Source organism: Semicossyphus pulcher, unplaced genomic scaffold (assembly GCF_022749685.1).
Source record: "Semicossyphus pulcher isolate SPU_LCO1_2020_fin unplaced genomic scaffold, fSemPul1.0.p SCAF_10, whole genome shotgun sequence".
NCBI lineage: Eukaryota > Metazoa > Chordata > Actinopteri > Labriformes > Labridae > Semicossyphus > Semicossyphus pulcher.
In genome coordinates, this window is record NW_027211604.1 from 9,421,845 (window position 1) to 9,436,942 (window position 15,098).

General features: G+C 40.8%; 1 protein-coding gene across 3 annotated transcripts in view; it reads right to left on the bottom strand.

The window, feature by feature from the left end:
• The window catches only part of LOC138594530 (glutamate receptor 3-like), a 78,491-nt gene that overhangs the window by 33,614 nt on the left and 29,779 nt on the right, over nucleotides 1-15,098 (bottom strand). For all 3 annotated transcript variants that reach the window (XM_069665659.1, XM_069665667.1, XM_069665676.1), the window contains exon 4: nucleotides 6,900-7,087. In XM_069665659.1, coding sequence (XP_069521760.1) covers nucleotides 6,900-7,087 — 188 coding nt within the window. The remainder of the gene's footprint in view (nucleotides 1-6,899; nucleotides 7,088-15,098) is intronic.

Consider the following 15,098-nt stretch of genomic DNA (forward strand, 5'->3'; position numbering starts at 1 on the left):
ATTGGAACCAGGAACCTTCTAGCTGTAAATTGAAAGCGCTAACCACTGCAAAAATAATGGTAAATGTTCTTTAATATAGTTATATATTTAATTAAGCAGCTTTCTGAGTAGCTTTGCAAAGTCATATTGGTACAAAATTTTTGCAAAATCTAACACAGAAAAGGTCTATTTTAATTTCAGCTAAATATTAGCCAAAATATCAGTAATAAGCAAATTTTTCAACTTAAAATTGGTGTCTCAGAAATCCTATATCAGTCGGGTTCTAAAACCCCACTGTGTTTGGCTACAACAAAACGCCCCAGGATTCCTTTAAATGTCTTTAATGCTCAGCTAAGCTAACCGGCTTCTGGCTTTAGCTTCATATACAACAGTCTGATGTGAGTCAATCTTTTCATCTTACATTCTGCAAAACTTTGGATCCCAATCTTAAATTTGTTGTCCGATCTTTAAAGTAACAATAATGTGCTGGTGCTTCAGAGTGATGCTGAGACTCTGCAGTTATAAATAAAACACAGCTCTTCATCTTGCAGCCCCCGCCAGTTCAACACAATCAAATGAATCATCGGGAACAGACAAATAAACCCGGCGCACAGACTCATGTTACAGCTACACATTAGTATTCACCTCTTTGTTGAGGATATAATCAGAAATATGGGTCTATGTCCCCGTGCTGTGGAGGAGACAAACGGTGACTCCAGCACGCAGACAGAGAGGGACACAAAGAGGGACACAGAGAGAGTGGTTGTCCCTTTATCCATCCTCATGCCCGCCTGTCTGGACGAGCAGGTCTGAGCTTTGCTGTTTGAAGCTGCAGGACCATCAGCCTGAATATTCCTGCGGGGATCGACTCTAATTAAGCAGACTGAAGCCACAGTCCTGTGCAGAGCTGGATGTCTGCCCGAGTGCCTTCAAGAGGATTTGACTCTCTTCCCACTGATGGAGGCTTCTCTTTGTTACAGTGATTTGTCATCTGCCGTCCTCAGAAGTGGAACGGACATCCTAAGGTTGATAACTGTCCCCTTTCACTAGTCAACTCATTATTGTTGTGCTGCTTGAAACAGGGCAAAACGTGAGTAGGGATTTAACTGTCAGAGACAGGCATTAAAGGAAAAATGAAGCAGAGGAAGAACATGGCCGTGCATCAGTCAAACATTACTCCAAATGCCCCATTTTTAACCACTCTGAGGTTCTAGTTGTGCCCTTATTTTGAAAATTCAGTCATCTTTCTATCTGACGGCACATTTTTCACAATATACAGACTATTTTAGATTTGGTCTTTGTTGCTTGTTTATTTAATTATTCTAAACAATAAAAGCACTTAAAGTATAATCGACTCCTTTCTTCCTGGGACTGTGCGCAGTCTGATGATTTAAGCCCCCATTTCTTCCGCTTGCAGCAGCCATCAGCTTCACACTTCAAACTTCAAACAGTCTTCTTATTGAACGCCACTTTCAACAAAACAAAAACGGGTATGAATGTTGTAATGTCCCCAGTATCTGTGTTGCAGTTGTGCGTCTGCCAACTCTGCTGTGTTTGATGTTGTTTTTCAGTTTTGGTTGCTTTTAACTCAGACTTCTCGAGGGTCTCCTTTGGACGCCCGGGCTACAAAGAAGTCTGCTCAAAAAACTTCCTCTTTACAGTCAATGTTTCTCTTTCTTCAGAGGCCATGTTTAATCCTTGTTTATAATGGAAATGAAAAGCATCCACACATATTTGTCTTGTTGTTGGGGTTCAATTGGGATGCATTTAAGTTCAGCCTGGAGTATTAAATGTGAACTTTTCATGTTGTGCTTTTGTATTTCTATTTGTAGGTCAAGTTGAGGTTTCATATCAATGCTAAACTAAACAGGGGAGTTTGAAAAAGAAAGTAAACAAATAAAATGTGAGCGACTAAATATTTTTTAAACATAAAATTGCCTCCTGATAATTTTTCTTCAATTCTTTGCATTTAATGCTTCTCAAACAAAATGCACTGAATGCAACTTAAAAGCCTTTAAAACAGGCCAACACTAAATGCTTTTCCTTCCACAAACAACATTAGCAAAGTGTTTATGAAGGCTATTTGAATGTCACTTCTTTTTCTCCTCTTTCATTGATGCATAACCTTTATGCTACATTACACCCACCATGATACTCTTTCCCACCCACTGTAGTCTGCTCAAGAGTGCATCAGGTCACCCCAGTAAACATGATGGCCATGAACATCCTCATACTCTAAATGCACCCTCCAAAACTAAATACATTTCTCTACAGTGCTAAAAGTGGCACAAACTGCACTGGTTACCTTTAAGCACATATTGTGCCAAAATGATCCATATTCTGTTTCTTACCTGACTAAATATTAGAGCCTGAAATCATGATATGGTAAACTAACTCTGAATGACTCTCAGAAAGTTACTCTTAAATACATTTTAGCCACACTTACTTCCTGGTTTTAGGGACGTCAGTGTTTGTTTTTCTTGTCTTGTTCCAATATGTCAACTACTGAATGAACTGGCATGAATATTTGTACAAACGTTCTTTGTTCCCATTGGATAAATCATCAAGACATTGTTGACCCCTGAACTGTTGATCTAGCACAGTCAGCAGGTCGATATTTCAGTTCCCCAAAACTTTGGTTTATGACAAAACTAATTGTATTCTCAACAACCTCAACTGTAATTTCTGGTTATTACTAAATACTTGTGGACAGTAGTAGTGTGATGTTACATTATGAACAGGACAGTGTACATTTGGAGAGAGTGTAATATAGATAGCGGCAGACTTTTATCTTCAAGGAGGCTGGTTAGCATTACCAATAGCATGTCTTCTATGTAGCTTAAGTTTTGTTGACATGTTGTAAATTGACATGTTGTAAAGTTTATCAGGTTATAGCTGCAAATATGGCAAGCTCTTACTTTATTTCTGTGTGGTTTTTCATTCATGAATCTTGTTATTACAGCTGAAGGTGATGAGAAATGTGTGTGTCACGGGGCAGCCGTTTAGCTAGCTAGGCTAGTGCGTACTGTGGGAAATGTTAGCTAGCACTTGGCATGCAGAGACTTCACCCATGATGTTAGACGGGCGCTGGGAGCACGTATGTGAGAGAAACCCTGTGAATGTTTCTTCACAACTTCAGCGAAGTGGGAACACGCGTGGATATTTTTCATATAGAAAGCACAATATGTTAAATGTATATATTTTGGGTTGTGTTTTTAATACTGTTAGACATATCCTTCTGTCTTTTTCTGAGGGAACTCATTCTTGAACTAAAACAAAGGAGAAGTCTGTCGGTACTTTTTACACAACAGAACAGAGGCAGACCACATACATTAGCGTTAGCATGCTAACAGGCTAATCTAGGATGGTGTATATGAAAGACTAAATATCAAGTTATAACTCAAGCATGTGAGCATGTTTCACCGTAAGAATGTTAGCCTAATGTTGTTAGCTACCTCAGCAAGCATGGCTGTAGTCCCTCCATCTTGACGAAATATACACTGTATTTCCGAGCAGACGACCAGGCGACTCACAATAATGCCCATGCGAAGCAACAGACAAAAAAGCAATTCACACACAGGGTTAAACAGCATCCACACAGATGTAATCTCATCCCAACACGGCGTCTTGTTTTACTAGGCTTCTTGCAAAGAGTGAAATTCCACAGCACCCCTGGGTGTTCAGCACTCCTCATATTTGCCTCCACAGTACGAGACAGGCAGACTCACACTACATGGCTCAATTCCCACAAGCTCTCTGCCTCTCCCTCCCTCCCTCCCTCTGAGTCTTTCTCTCTCTGTCTGTCCACCGTGCAGGAGGAGGCTGGAGGTGACTGATCCTCTGGCAGCGATTATAAATCCACTGTGCTTCTATTATTGATGAAAAGCCTTAAAGGTGTTTATCGCTCCGTCTTTATTTAACTGGAGGGATGAGCAGACTGATACTTTTCGAGGCGGTTAGAGAGCCGGCAGGGGAGAGAAAAGAACCCACAGCACATTTATCAACACATAAGAGCCTTGTTACAAGTGGAAGTACCTTCGTGATGACATAATTAGCACAAAATGAATGATAGCTGTCAGTGTATCGTTAATTTATAATCCACTGTCTGGAAATTAAAGGCTAGATTTAATGATTATGTTGATGTTTATAAGGTCAGATGTTACACACTGGTAAGAAATGTAATCATGTCCGTGATGGCTGCGTCCTGATGCCTGAGTGATCTCGCTTGTGTTTGCTCACTCCTGCCTTTGTGAGAGATCTTCCCTCAGGCTAGGAGGGTAGGCTATTTATAGTAGGCTCATTGTTGTTGCTGTTATGGGACAGCGTGTCCTACTTACACTGGGAGCTGATATTACATTAAAGCAAGTGTTGATGTCACAGCTCGTGCAAGGAAGCGCTCCCGAGAGACGAAGCCGCGTCCTGCCACTCTTGAAGCATCTGGAGGGACACTTGTGCGACAGATGCTGCGTTCAAGGCCACCATTCACATTAATGCGCCGCAGTAACGAGATTATAATCTTATCGGCCTTATGTGACACCAAGTGACCACTATTATCTGATTGGATAACAGGAATCTAATATGGAGGCAATTTGAGAACATTCGAGGGCAGAGAAAAGCAAACTCGCCTTAATTAATGAAAATGTTCTGTGCCGTCACTAAAAATATTCCCCCGTGTCGGAGGAAATTAAGACAGATCTGCAGTGAAGGTCAGAGTGAAACTCGCAAGGCCGGCAATAATGAAGATCATTACACAGAGGGCAGAAGCCTTTTAACACAAATATCTCTGCAAAGGACAGAAGGTTAAGATGTGCGGGGATTAATGGTTCAAATGAGCACACACGCACACACACACACACACACACACACACAGAAAACTGACGATATTTGTGGGATTAGCAGTTTTGGTAGCACATTACTGAGCTGACGCAGTGGCTGCAAAATCCCAACTGAAGTAAAACACAACTTAAGCTGTCAAATTGGTCACATTATATCTGCCAACACGTCCTCACACATAAACCACTACGTCAGACATTTGTCAGTGACCACAAATGACTCTTATACGCGTTCTCTAACCCCTGCACTGTGTGCTTAAGGCCTCATCACATGAGAGGGAGTGATGTACTGAATATCATCACGGCTGTGATTCGGTCATGCTGCAGATAATACAAGTGGCAAATAGTAGTAAAAAGTATTAATTAAGAACAGATTATTTTTTGCTCCACCAACTCATCTAGTTCCACAATTTAACTGAAAGTGGACTTTTGTTGCCAAGCAACACAAACATTCTCCTGCACTCTGTGTCTACAGGTTACCATAGAGCGTCCTTTGCATGATGTACATTTATCTGTTTATTTAATTAATCATCAACCAGTGAAATAAGAGTCTGTTGTGTGATTCAGCTTGATTAATGTAGACACACACGGTCTGCTGTAATGTTAACATCATTCAGAACACCTGGCTGAGGCGGAGTGATACGCAGAGTGAAAAGTCCCAGTGATGTTGTTCTCTTACTCTTACTCTCTTATGCCTCTGGCGTCCAGGCTCCGACCTCATAACTCCTCACATTTTATAGTACATGCAGAGATGCCCCTAGCCAGAGCCTGCAGGTGGATGCTGGAGGTGGTGGCGGGGCTCAAAGTATGAGTGCAGTACTGGTGCAGGGCAGCGGTGGCAGTGACAGAGCAGAGGGAGAGACCAGAAATCTAGCAGCGTAAATAGAGCGCCAAATTGGGGGGAAGTGTTTGTCAGGTGATTGTGGAGAATGACGCATGTCAAGTGTGAAATCAGTGCAGCCTGAGTTGCCTGCCTGAACTGGCTCAAAGGCGTCGCTCCATTACTTATTTATAGGGAACTATTTTACATCACTTAAAAGGCCACTTGATCATACTTACAACTGTGCAGTCATTTCGAGTCATTCAAAATGTGCTTGTTAGATCATTCCTAGGTACAGTAAGTGTAAAACCATTGATTTATTATCATTTATACCTTCCATTGTGGGATTTTGCTTACACTCTCTATCAAACCAAAGACAGCAGCTTCCTGTCCCTTGTTATATAAGATCATGTATAAATATCACAGGTAGGTGTCAGGCTACAACATGAACCATGAAAAGATTCACATATAAAATACATAAATGTACATTCATACTTTCATCTTCCTACTACTACCACTACGACTACACCCACACACACACCACTCACCACCACTACAATGAGATTTTATCCACATTCAACTGTCAAAATAAAAGTCCTTTAAATGATTGAAGCAGTTTGGTTACTCTTGATAATCAGAGCCCTTCATAGTTAATTTGCAAGGTAAAATATGAGCACATAAACAACATGGCTTCTAGTCGCCCCCTAAATGAACACTAATGATCTTCTGAGTAAATAAACTCATTTTCACTTAACCCTCATTTAACACTTTTTGGAGGGTAAGTATTCTCTACAGTGAGGCCGTGGTGCATGCAGCACACATTAACAAACACTGCATCTGAATCAAGACTCATGTGGGAAAACTGGCTGAGTATCACCTTGGAAACAAGGACAAGGAGGCTCTTTAATTCTTCCACGTGAATTAAGCCCGGGTGACCTCAGACAACGTGCACGCACAAGAAAAACAACAAATAACAAGCCGTAATTGAATGAAGCTGTCTGGCCTGTTTTAACATCGTCTTCTAAATGAGGATGTGGAGATCTGAGGCAACATGCTGCACTCCAGGTGTTCGGAGTAATAATGAAAAGAAATGAAAAGACGGGATCAGAGGAAGACAAAAAAAACGAGTAGGCAGGCAGAGAGTTTACTTCTTTAGAAACAACGGAAGATGCAGAGCTGGAGGCTGAATTTGGGTATTTTAGGGAAAGAATTTTGTTGTTATTCTCAAATAAATTAGGCTCATCTGGAGGTGTGTGTTGGCTCGATACCTGCTCCAGTATGGAGTTGATCCTGTCCACCTCGCAGTCGATGAGGAAGCGCTTCTCCTGCCGGCGGTCCATCTCCTCGATGATGCGTCTGTACTCTGTGGGGTCCACGATGTTCCCAACAGAGCGAGCTGTCACCTGCCAGTTATTGGCCACGGCCGACTCCATGATGGCCTGGAGGATTGCAAAACCTGTGGGAGCAGAGGGAGAACAGCTCCATCAGACAACTGTCTCTTCTTCCGTGTTGTCAGAGCACACCAGGAGGAAGATGTTGAATGCAGATAGCTTTAGAGAGGCGCTGCAAGGATATTAAAGCTTTAACAAGGGTTTACAACAGTCTGAAAAGCTTTTTATTACAACTATTAACAAACACATGACGCATTTAAGAGTTTATCTGAACAACAAATTGTCTTTGTAAGGGCTACCTGCAGACACGCTGCAGATTATGATAGTTTAGAGTGATTATCCAACATAAATGGAGACAGAAACGTCTGCAGCAGGTAAATAAGGTGTTTAACCAACATCACTAACTGTTTAAAAGTGGTTTTCAGAATAAAACAGATCCGATCTGTTTGGGTTTTATTCAAAAATTCCCAATTATAATGACATGAACAGCTGCTAGAGTCTTGGATCAGAGAAAAGCATCAGTGAAAACAATGATTTCTCCTACTTTTCATTCTTCTTCTTGCTCTTTCAACGTATTCATCCCAGTATGTGTATCTATATAACACTGCCGTCGGATACAAGATTAAATCATATATTTTAGAGTTAACATCAGAGGTATAGGAAAAAATAACAGCCAAAACTGATTCAAGAATAAAGGCAGGATCGAAGAAGGTCACTGCACCCGCTACAGATTAAGTTAAGGCTGCGTCTGCCATTAAAAGCACTGAGAGGTTACAGAGCATAATTAACTATATATTAACTGGGAAGTGCCTGAGAGTCCCATGCTGCCTCAGCACTGTGTCGCAGGATGTCGCCTCGGTTATCTCCTCCCTGCCTCATCGAGGAATTCAAACTTGACTCAAGCGCAGAGCAAAGTCACAACAATAAGAGTTGTAGCAAATATTCAAGCACATGTGGAGAAACGGGCGGTTAAAGAAGCAGCTTAAGAGAGCACAACTGGCACCACGCAGAGATCACTGTGCCACGGGATGAATCGGTCGCTGAGGTAGATGAAAGGAAGAAGCTGAGCTAGCAGTAACCTGGATGAGCAGGGACGCATAAAAGGCACGAAAAACCTGCAGAAATATGGATACAGTAGTTCCACTGGTGGTTCACTGAGGGATCCTTAAACAGCCAAGCAGAGACATCAGTGACTCCAGCTGAGAGGGAAAAAACAGCAAGATTTTTTATATTTGTTTGAAGTTTGAAGCTTTTTTACACTCCCTCTTGGAAAACAAAAAGGATTATGGATGCAAAGTAAGCAAGGAGAGCAATTATCTGATTAATTTCCCTTCAAGAACAACACTTCATCTTTATTTTATGCATCCACAATCTTATTGCTTCTTCATTAAGTTAAGTTGCTACTGAGGGTATTATTCAAGCAAGAGCCACTTTGATCCATTAATCTGATGTTGTTACAGTGGTTTTCATGAATACGGTGTTATTATTAGCTGCAAAGCGGCATAATTAAACTTAAAATAGTTTGTGCAATTAAAAGGAAGTGAAGGTGAACTGTCTGATGACTGGGATTGTTCCAGGAAAACAGGACCTCCAGCTGAGCTTTTTGAAGGTTTCATGGAGCCGATTCAACAAAACATCTGTTATGTGAGGACAAACGGTGACACGCTCACACACACACACTGTCCCATGAGTAAAGTGTCACAGGGATTACAACAATAAGCAGATCCTAAGTTTGGGAAAATCTCTCGTTACTTTCCCTCTCATATTTTTCAGCTGAAGTACGTAATCTACTACTTTTGTTAAATCTGTGCATTAGGACACCATAAGAAAAATGTTTGATGTACTATATTAGTTGTGAGGAATAAATTGAATGAGTACATTTAAAATATGTTCATTCCTCTGGGTAATATGTGGAAGATTATTCTAAACTGTGTTGTCTGATTGACCTTAAGTAACAGAATCTGGGTCACCGCCTCAGGCATGAGGACATGTGGCTTTTTAAACTGATCAATGTCCTGTCGAGGGTCATCTCTCTCTGTGCTGAAACAGCGAGCGTCAAAGTGGCTTTGATGAAAACAAATGTAAACTGGGCTGAGTGGGTGACACTGAGATCAACTATAGAAAATGTGTTGAAGATGAAGAGTATGAAGAGTAAATTTGCTGTACTGGATCTTGCACAGTTTGGTCTGTATTTCTATAATAATTTAAAAAAATGTGACTGAAATGCCTAATTGTGTGAGATAAGGTTCTATTTTAAATCCCTCTTTAATTTCTTAGGGACTAAACTTAAAATGCATGTAACTCTAAATAAATCCAGTTCACTGTATGCTGTAAGTTGTATAAACTGGGATAACCTACAGCCATTAAAAAAAATCCTCATATATACCAAAAAAGGCACCATGTTATCAAGCAGAAAAATATTAATGACAGAAAAACAGCAGCACAAATAAACAGCCCCCAAGAGAGATAATGACAACCTGCATCAGAAATCTGCATATTCCCATTATCAGAGGAACAGTGCACAGGATATGTTGAGTGTTGGTATAAATGCACAGTGGCAGCAGCTCATTACATGCCGGATTGGGTCATAACTAACAAACGGAAAACATATTTAGCAGACATACTACAGCTGAGTGGACCAAAAGCTAAAGCAGCATCACAAAAACCTTTTCTCTCCGAGCGGGGATGAAACTGCTGATTCCATGAAATAATGGGGTATTATTAAAGGTGCTGAATGCGCTGGTGTACAATGTGTTTATGTAAATACAAATCAGCTACAGAGCCTCTTTAGTGGAAGCTGGCATTACACCGGATTATTGAAAACTGATTCTCAGTCTGGTTCACAGTCTAGTGATACGTTATTATCATGGCTGCTAAAGCTTTAATATCATCTCCCGCATGTATGTTTCATTAGGTAGAAATGTAAAGTGCTCATTAATAGTTTAGGCTGAGTTTAGGTGGGATACATATACATTATTTGTAAAGGTATGGGTATGATAAAGCCTCATTAAGGCCCTTTGGCTGTTAAACATGCCTTGTTAATATTAAAGTCCCACATTTCCTGAATTATTGAATTGTAAAGCTATTAGACCTGAATTTTAAAGTCCCTTCAACCCTTTCTTTAGCAGAATGTTTTAAAGTTTATCTGCAGGGGAAAGGTTTCTGTGTGCTCAACATAGACTACATAAAATAAGTGGAAGAAATGTCATCAGCTTCAAATCTGGCATTCTGTCAACAAGGAATGACGATATTTGGACTTCAGATAGCCGTGTTAGCATGGCTTCACTTCTGAAACCAAAAGATTACTTCCACTTCTTATTTACAGCCTATTGTGCTCATCTAAAATCTCAGTTGAAGATTTGTTTGTTCAAACAAGACTTTGTGACACCGCAGCTAATTTGAGAGTCGAGTGTTTTATGCTAGTAGCAGCTAATGTAGCTCGGCACTGCTAGCTTCACACAGAGATGAAGAGCTTGCTATACAGTGATCTGTTAAGCTCCCTTCTTTGGAACTTCACACCGCCAGAAATTTTTCATTTTAAAACTTGTTGTCTTCAGACCTAACCGACTGTTTCTTTTTTTTAATAGTGTATTATGCTAGTAGCAGCTCATGTAGCCCTGCACTGCTAGCTCCGCACAGTGATAAAGGACAGGCTACAAAGATCTGTAAAGCTCATTTCTTTGCAACTTCACACCCCTAGATATTTTTCATTTTCAAACTTGTAGTCTTTAGACCCATCTGACACTGACAGGGACATTACTTGAGGCAATTTATCAGACTTCACACAGTTCCCTCTGGAGCCACAAAAGGCTTTATACAACTGTTTTCACATACGCAGTAGTACTCCCCTACACCTGTGAAAAGAGAGATGTGTGAAGTTGGTGGGGTCCCCCTTTAAAGAGGGAACCGTTGTGATATTACCAGTTTAGTTGAATTTACTATGAATATGAACAGTTAGTTAAGGTCACACCTAAGGAAAGCAGATGTTAGCACAGCATGGTGCTTTTGGGGCCACTTTCAGAACTGTCTTAAGCATTCATGTGCAAATAATTCAGAATAAAAAGATGACACTTTTGTGTCAGGCTGCATTGACCCGTAAAATGTGCATGATTCAATCAGAAATGTTTCAAAAAATCATCCACTCAAGGCAAAAAGGACCAGCTGTTCTGAGCTGACTGGTGACCGTTACTATCGGACATGTGACTCTTAAGTATTCAGAGCACAGCGACTCAGCTGACACGTCTGCCCTCTATTCCCCTGCTGGCGACCTTCACAGTGAAGCGCTCGGCAGACAGCACTCAGATCAGGTATGGCCTTTAAAGACAAGTGGCTCTTGCTGGGCGCCACCACATCAGCCACTCAGGAGTCTAAAGAGGAAGAGTGTGTGCCCGCATGTCTGATACTCAGGGAGGTTAAGGAATTCAAAAGGCGACGGTCCTGTCTGGGTGCATTATGAAGAGTCTGGTCACAGATAAGAAGCTGCTGAGCTGACCTCAGACTGGATCCAGCTCTGTCATCATCCAGACTTTATCAGGTCAAACAGGCAGAAACATGTTTTTTTTTTATCAGCTGGAGGATATCAAACAAGAATCCAGTGCTGTGTATCTGTGGTGGCAGAGGGGAAATGAAAAGGCAGCAGCTGAGTGTCAGCTCTCCTCCCCGTATCCCGACACATAATAGTGAACATCATAAGCAGGGATATGCATGACATTTGGAGACATGTTAGCAGCTGCTCAAGAAAAAGGATTTGGGGGGATTTACAAACGATTCCCTTGAGAGTTTTATTTTTATTCCTTTTCTGTCTAAACTAAGCTGGATATTTTGGATTTAAACATTTTTATGAGCTTGTCAATGTTAAGCTATTCAGTAAGCCTACAATTAAAGATATTTGGTGGGAAAGGCTCAGTTTGAAAGTCCTGAACTGAAGGAATTATCTCAATGCGACAGTGAGTGTACTTTAACTTCAATAACACAAAGCAAAATGTAAAATTTGAATGTCAAAGTCTCTTAGCGAATATCATCTCTGTGATTTATTAGTCGATGCACAAATTATCTTTTGTTCAGAGAGTTTTGGTTGACTTTGTAAACAGATGGTACGTTTTACAACAGCCAGCAGGCAGGACAACCATCAAGGGCATTTATCATAGTCAATTATTCAGCACAGTCCGGAAAAATAATACATATTTAAAATCAGGAGCACAAGGCTTCAAATATAACACAGAAAAAAATTATTTCTTTTCTCACAACAGCCATGATGTCAGGGGAAACATAAATCAATCAGGTGTTGTGTAGTGAGGCTAGGCTTCAGCTTTCAGGCCAAGACAGAAAAACAGTTTTAAGAAAGATGTTCAATAAAGGTAGAAATATGTCGGTACAAAATGCTTATTGCTCTCCAGTTGAACAGAGATTTGAGCTTCTTTTAGTTGACTGTTTTAGTTTCCCAGCATGCACCTGTGCTATATCAAGACTCTGTGAGCAGGGCACAGCTTTTAGCAAAGACAGTGACTATGTTAGCTCGTGAAAAAAGCTAAACAACTAGCAAAATAAAGTTCCAATTTTTCTTGTAAGAAGGTGGTGGAGACCAAAACAGACCAATTTATTTTGTAGATACATTTGTCAAGTGTGAATTTAATTAATGAATGTTACATACAGTATATTAGCAATGGATCGAGGTTGACCAACAAAGATCTCAGCTCTACCTTTGACATTTTAAAGGTTCCTGTTGTGTTTTTTTCTGCCCGTAACCTTTCTGTGTGGTTCAGCTTCACTAATATCATCAGCTTTGTTTTTTGCCACAGCAGGCAGCTTTTTTCAGGAAAAGAGTGAGGAGAACACCACGTTTCAACTACCTGTTCAACACCAAACAGAAGACACACACACAGACACACGCAGCTAGCAAACATAGCAGAACATTTAGCAGCTAAGGAGAAGAATATTAGCCTCAAAAGATAGGATATAATAGATAGACGTGAACAATGCGCTGGCTTTTGGCTAATTAGTTAGTTCACTCACTGTCTGATTATCCTTAATGGTTCAGGTATTCCATGTTTTGTTCCAGGGAGCTTTAAATGGGAGTAACTAGAGTTGTTGGGTTAAGCTAAACTACTCCATTAACATCAATACCACGAACAACCTGTTGTGCAGAAGGGAATTACATATAATTGTAGTTGTGTCCAGCTGCAACATTTCAGGAAGACGTGTGCTCTTAATCCACGAGAGGCACGATGTGGTGGATTTAACTTTGTATGGATGTATCTTCACTTCACTTCTTTTTAATAGCACTTACAGTTTCTGCAATGTTTGAAACCCTTGGTTTTCATTTTAGATGTATTTATATAGAGACTCAAGATAACTGGCCAGTCAAGTGAGACTTGTAGCTCTGTTGATAGTATACCATCAATACAGCACTGGGGTGGTGGGTCCCATCCTTGGTATTTGTTTTAGATTTGCATCTCCTTGTTCATTGTGAACGCTACATGCAGATTTCATTGGCCAGTTTGGGGTAAGTGTCTTCTTCATATCCCTTCTCACTTGCATCACAAAAATTATGCAGTTGTGCAAACGTGATGCGACTAAAGTTTGACGGCTTGATGCCTTGCTAAATTCTTAAGTTCCCCATCTGCTTCAGGAGCGTCAGCCATCCCTGCCAAGATTGTTTATGGGCCCCAAGGAATGGCCTTGTCCCTCTCAGAGTTGAGCTTGTATAACTCCTCAAGACTTTGATTTTAAGTTTGTTTTCAATGCAATTGGGTCTTCAACAGAACTAAAGGTTGACGTCAAACGAAGTTTCCTCTATAATCCACTGAATGCAGAGTGCCCTTTCAACTGGCAGGTTGTCCTTCTCCAAGTCTAAGGTTTTACATCTTCAGATCTTTGTTAACTTAAGTAAATCTTTGCTGTTACTCATCCACTGAGAGAATATAAAGACCCTGTTTGGGCATAATTACCTCGGAGCTCCTTACAGAGTTTAATGATGTCCTTAATGCACAACCGCTTCTAGGGGTTTTTCAGAAGTTTTCAGGTCGAAGCTTCGTCTATGGCAGAGGTCAGATGAGTCTGCTGCTGAAGGCATCTGCTTCAAGGTTCGACAGAGAAGCTTCTCTGAAAACCTCTGCTGTAACCAGTGGTTATTTAAGTTACTACTTTTAATGGATACTTCAAGCAGGATAATGCCACAAAGCTCAAATCATCTCAAACTGGGCTGACTGAACATGAGTGAAAATTAGTTCACTGTACTCAAATGGCAGCAGATCTCCCTCCAGCAGCATACCTTTGAGCTGTGATGGAAGAGTTTCAAGGGAAGCTTTTTAAGCTCACAGCTTTGTATTTCAGAGTGTAGCTTCGCCTCGTCTTTATTCAAAGCATGTTTTTTAACAAAGCAGCAGATCAGGTAGGGCTGCCCTCTCAGACTTTCTACAGGCAGAGGAAGCTGGTGAATGAGTAATAACCACTTTTCTGGATCTGCCAATGATTCCAACATAAAGTGAAGAAATATCCTCACATTGGAAGTTTAAGGTAAGTCTTGAATGTAAGAAATCATTTCATGCACTTTTGAAGTCCTTGAAACAGTGCAACTAAGGCCTAGCTCAGTTCTACAGCAGTTTTAAAATCTTACCAGAAGCTGCATCACAGACATCAGAAGCAACTCCACAGCATCAAAAGGAGAAAATATCTGGACAGAGGTGGTCAAAACTGAGAAGAAACAGTTTTCAGTCAACCGTAGAATGCTAGCTTAAGTTAGCTTAAAGGTCTGCAGCTCCACCCCCCTCTCGCTCTCATTGTGAGCAGGCGCCCCATGTACAGAGACAAAGCCCTCGCTGCTTCAGCCACTGGAACAACTCCGACCTCGGCCCTTTGATGCATGTCGTCCCCACCATCTCCTGTCTATATTTATTGTCCTTTCAATAAAGGCAAAAGCCAAAAAAGAAGAATCTTTAAAAAATAAGAATCAGCCCAAAACTCCTGCAGTCTTATCCCAACCTAAAATAAATCCAATACTTTATGGTCACCCTGGTCTTCTTCTTCTTCTGTCCATATTCAACTAAATATCACTCTGGCTAAACAGAAGCTAATCCA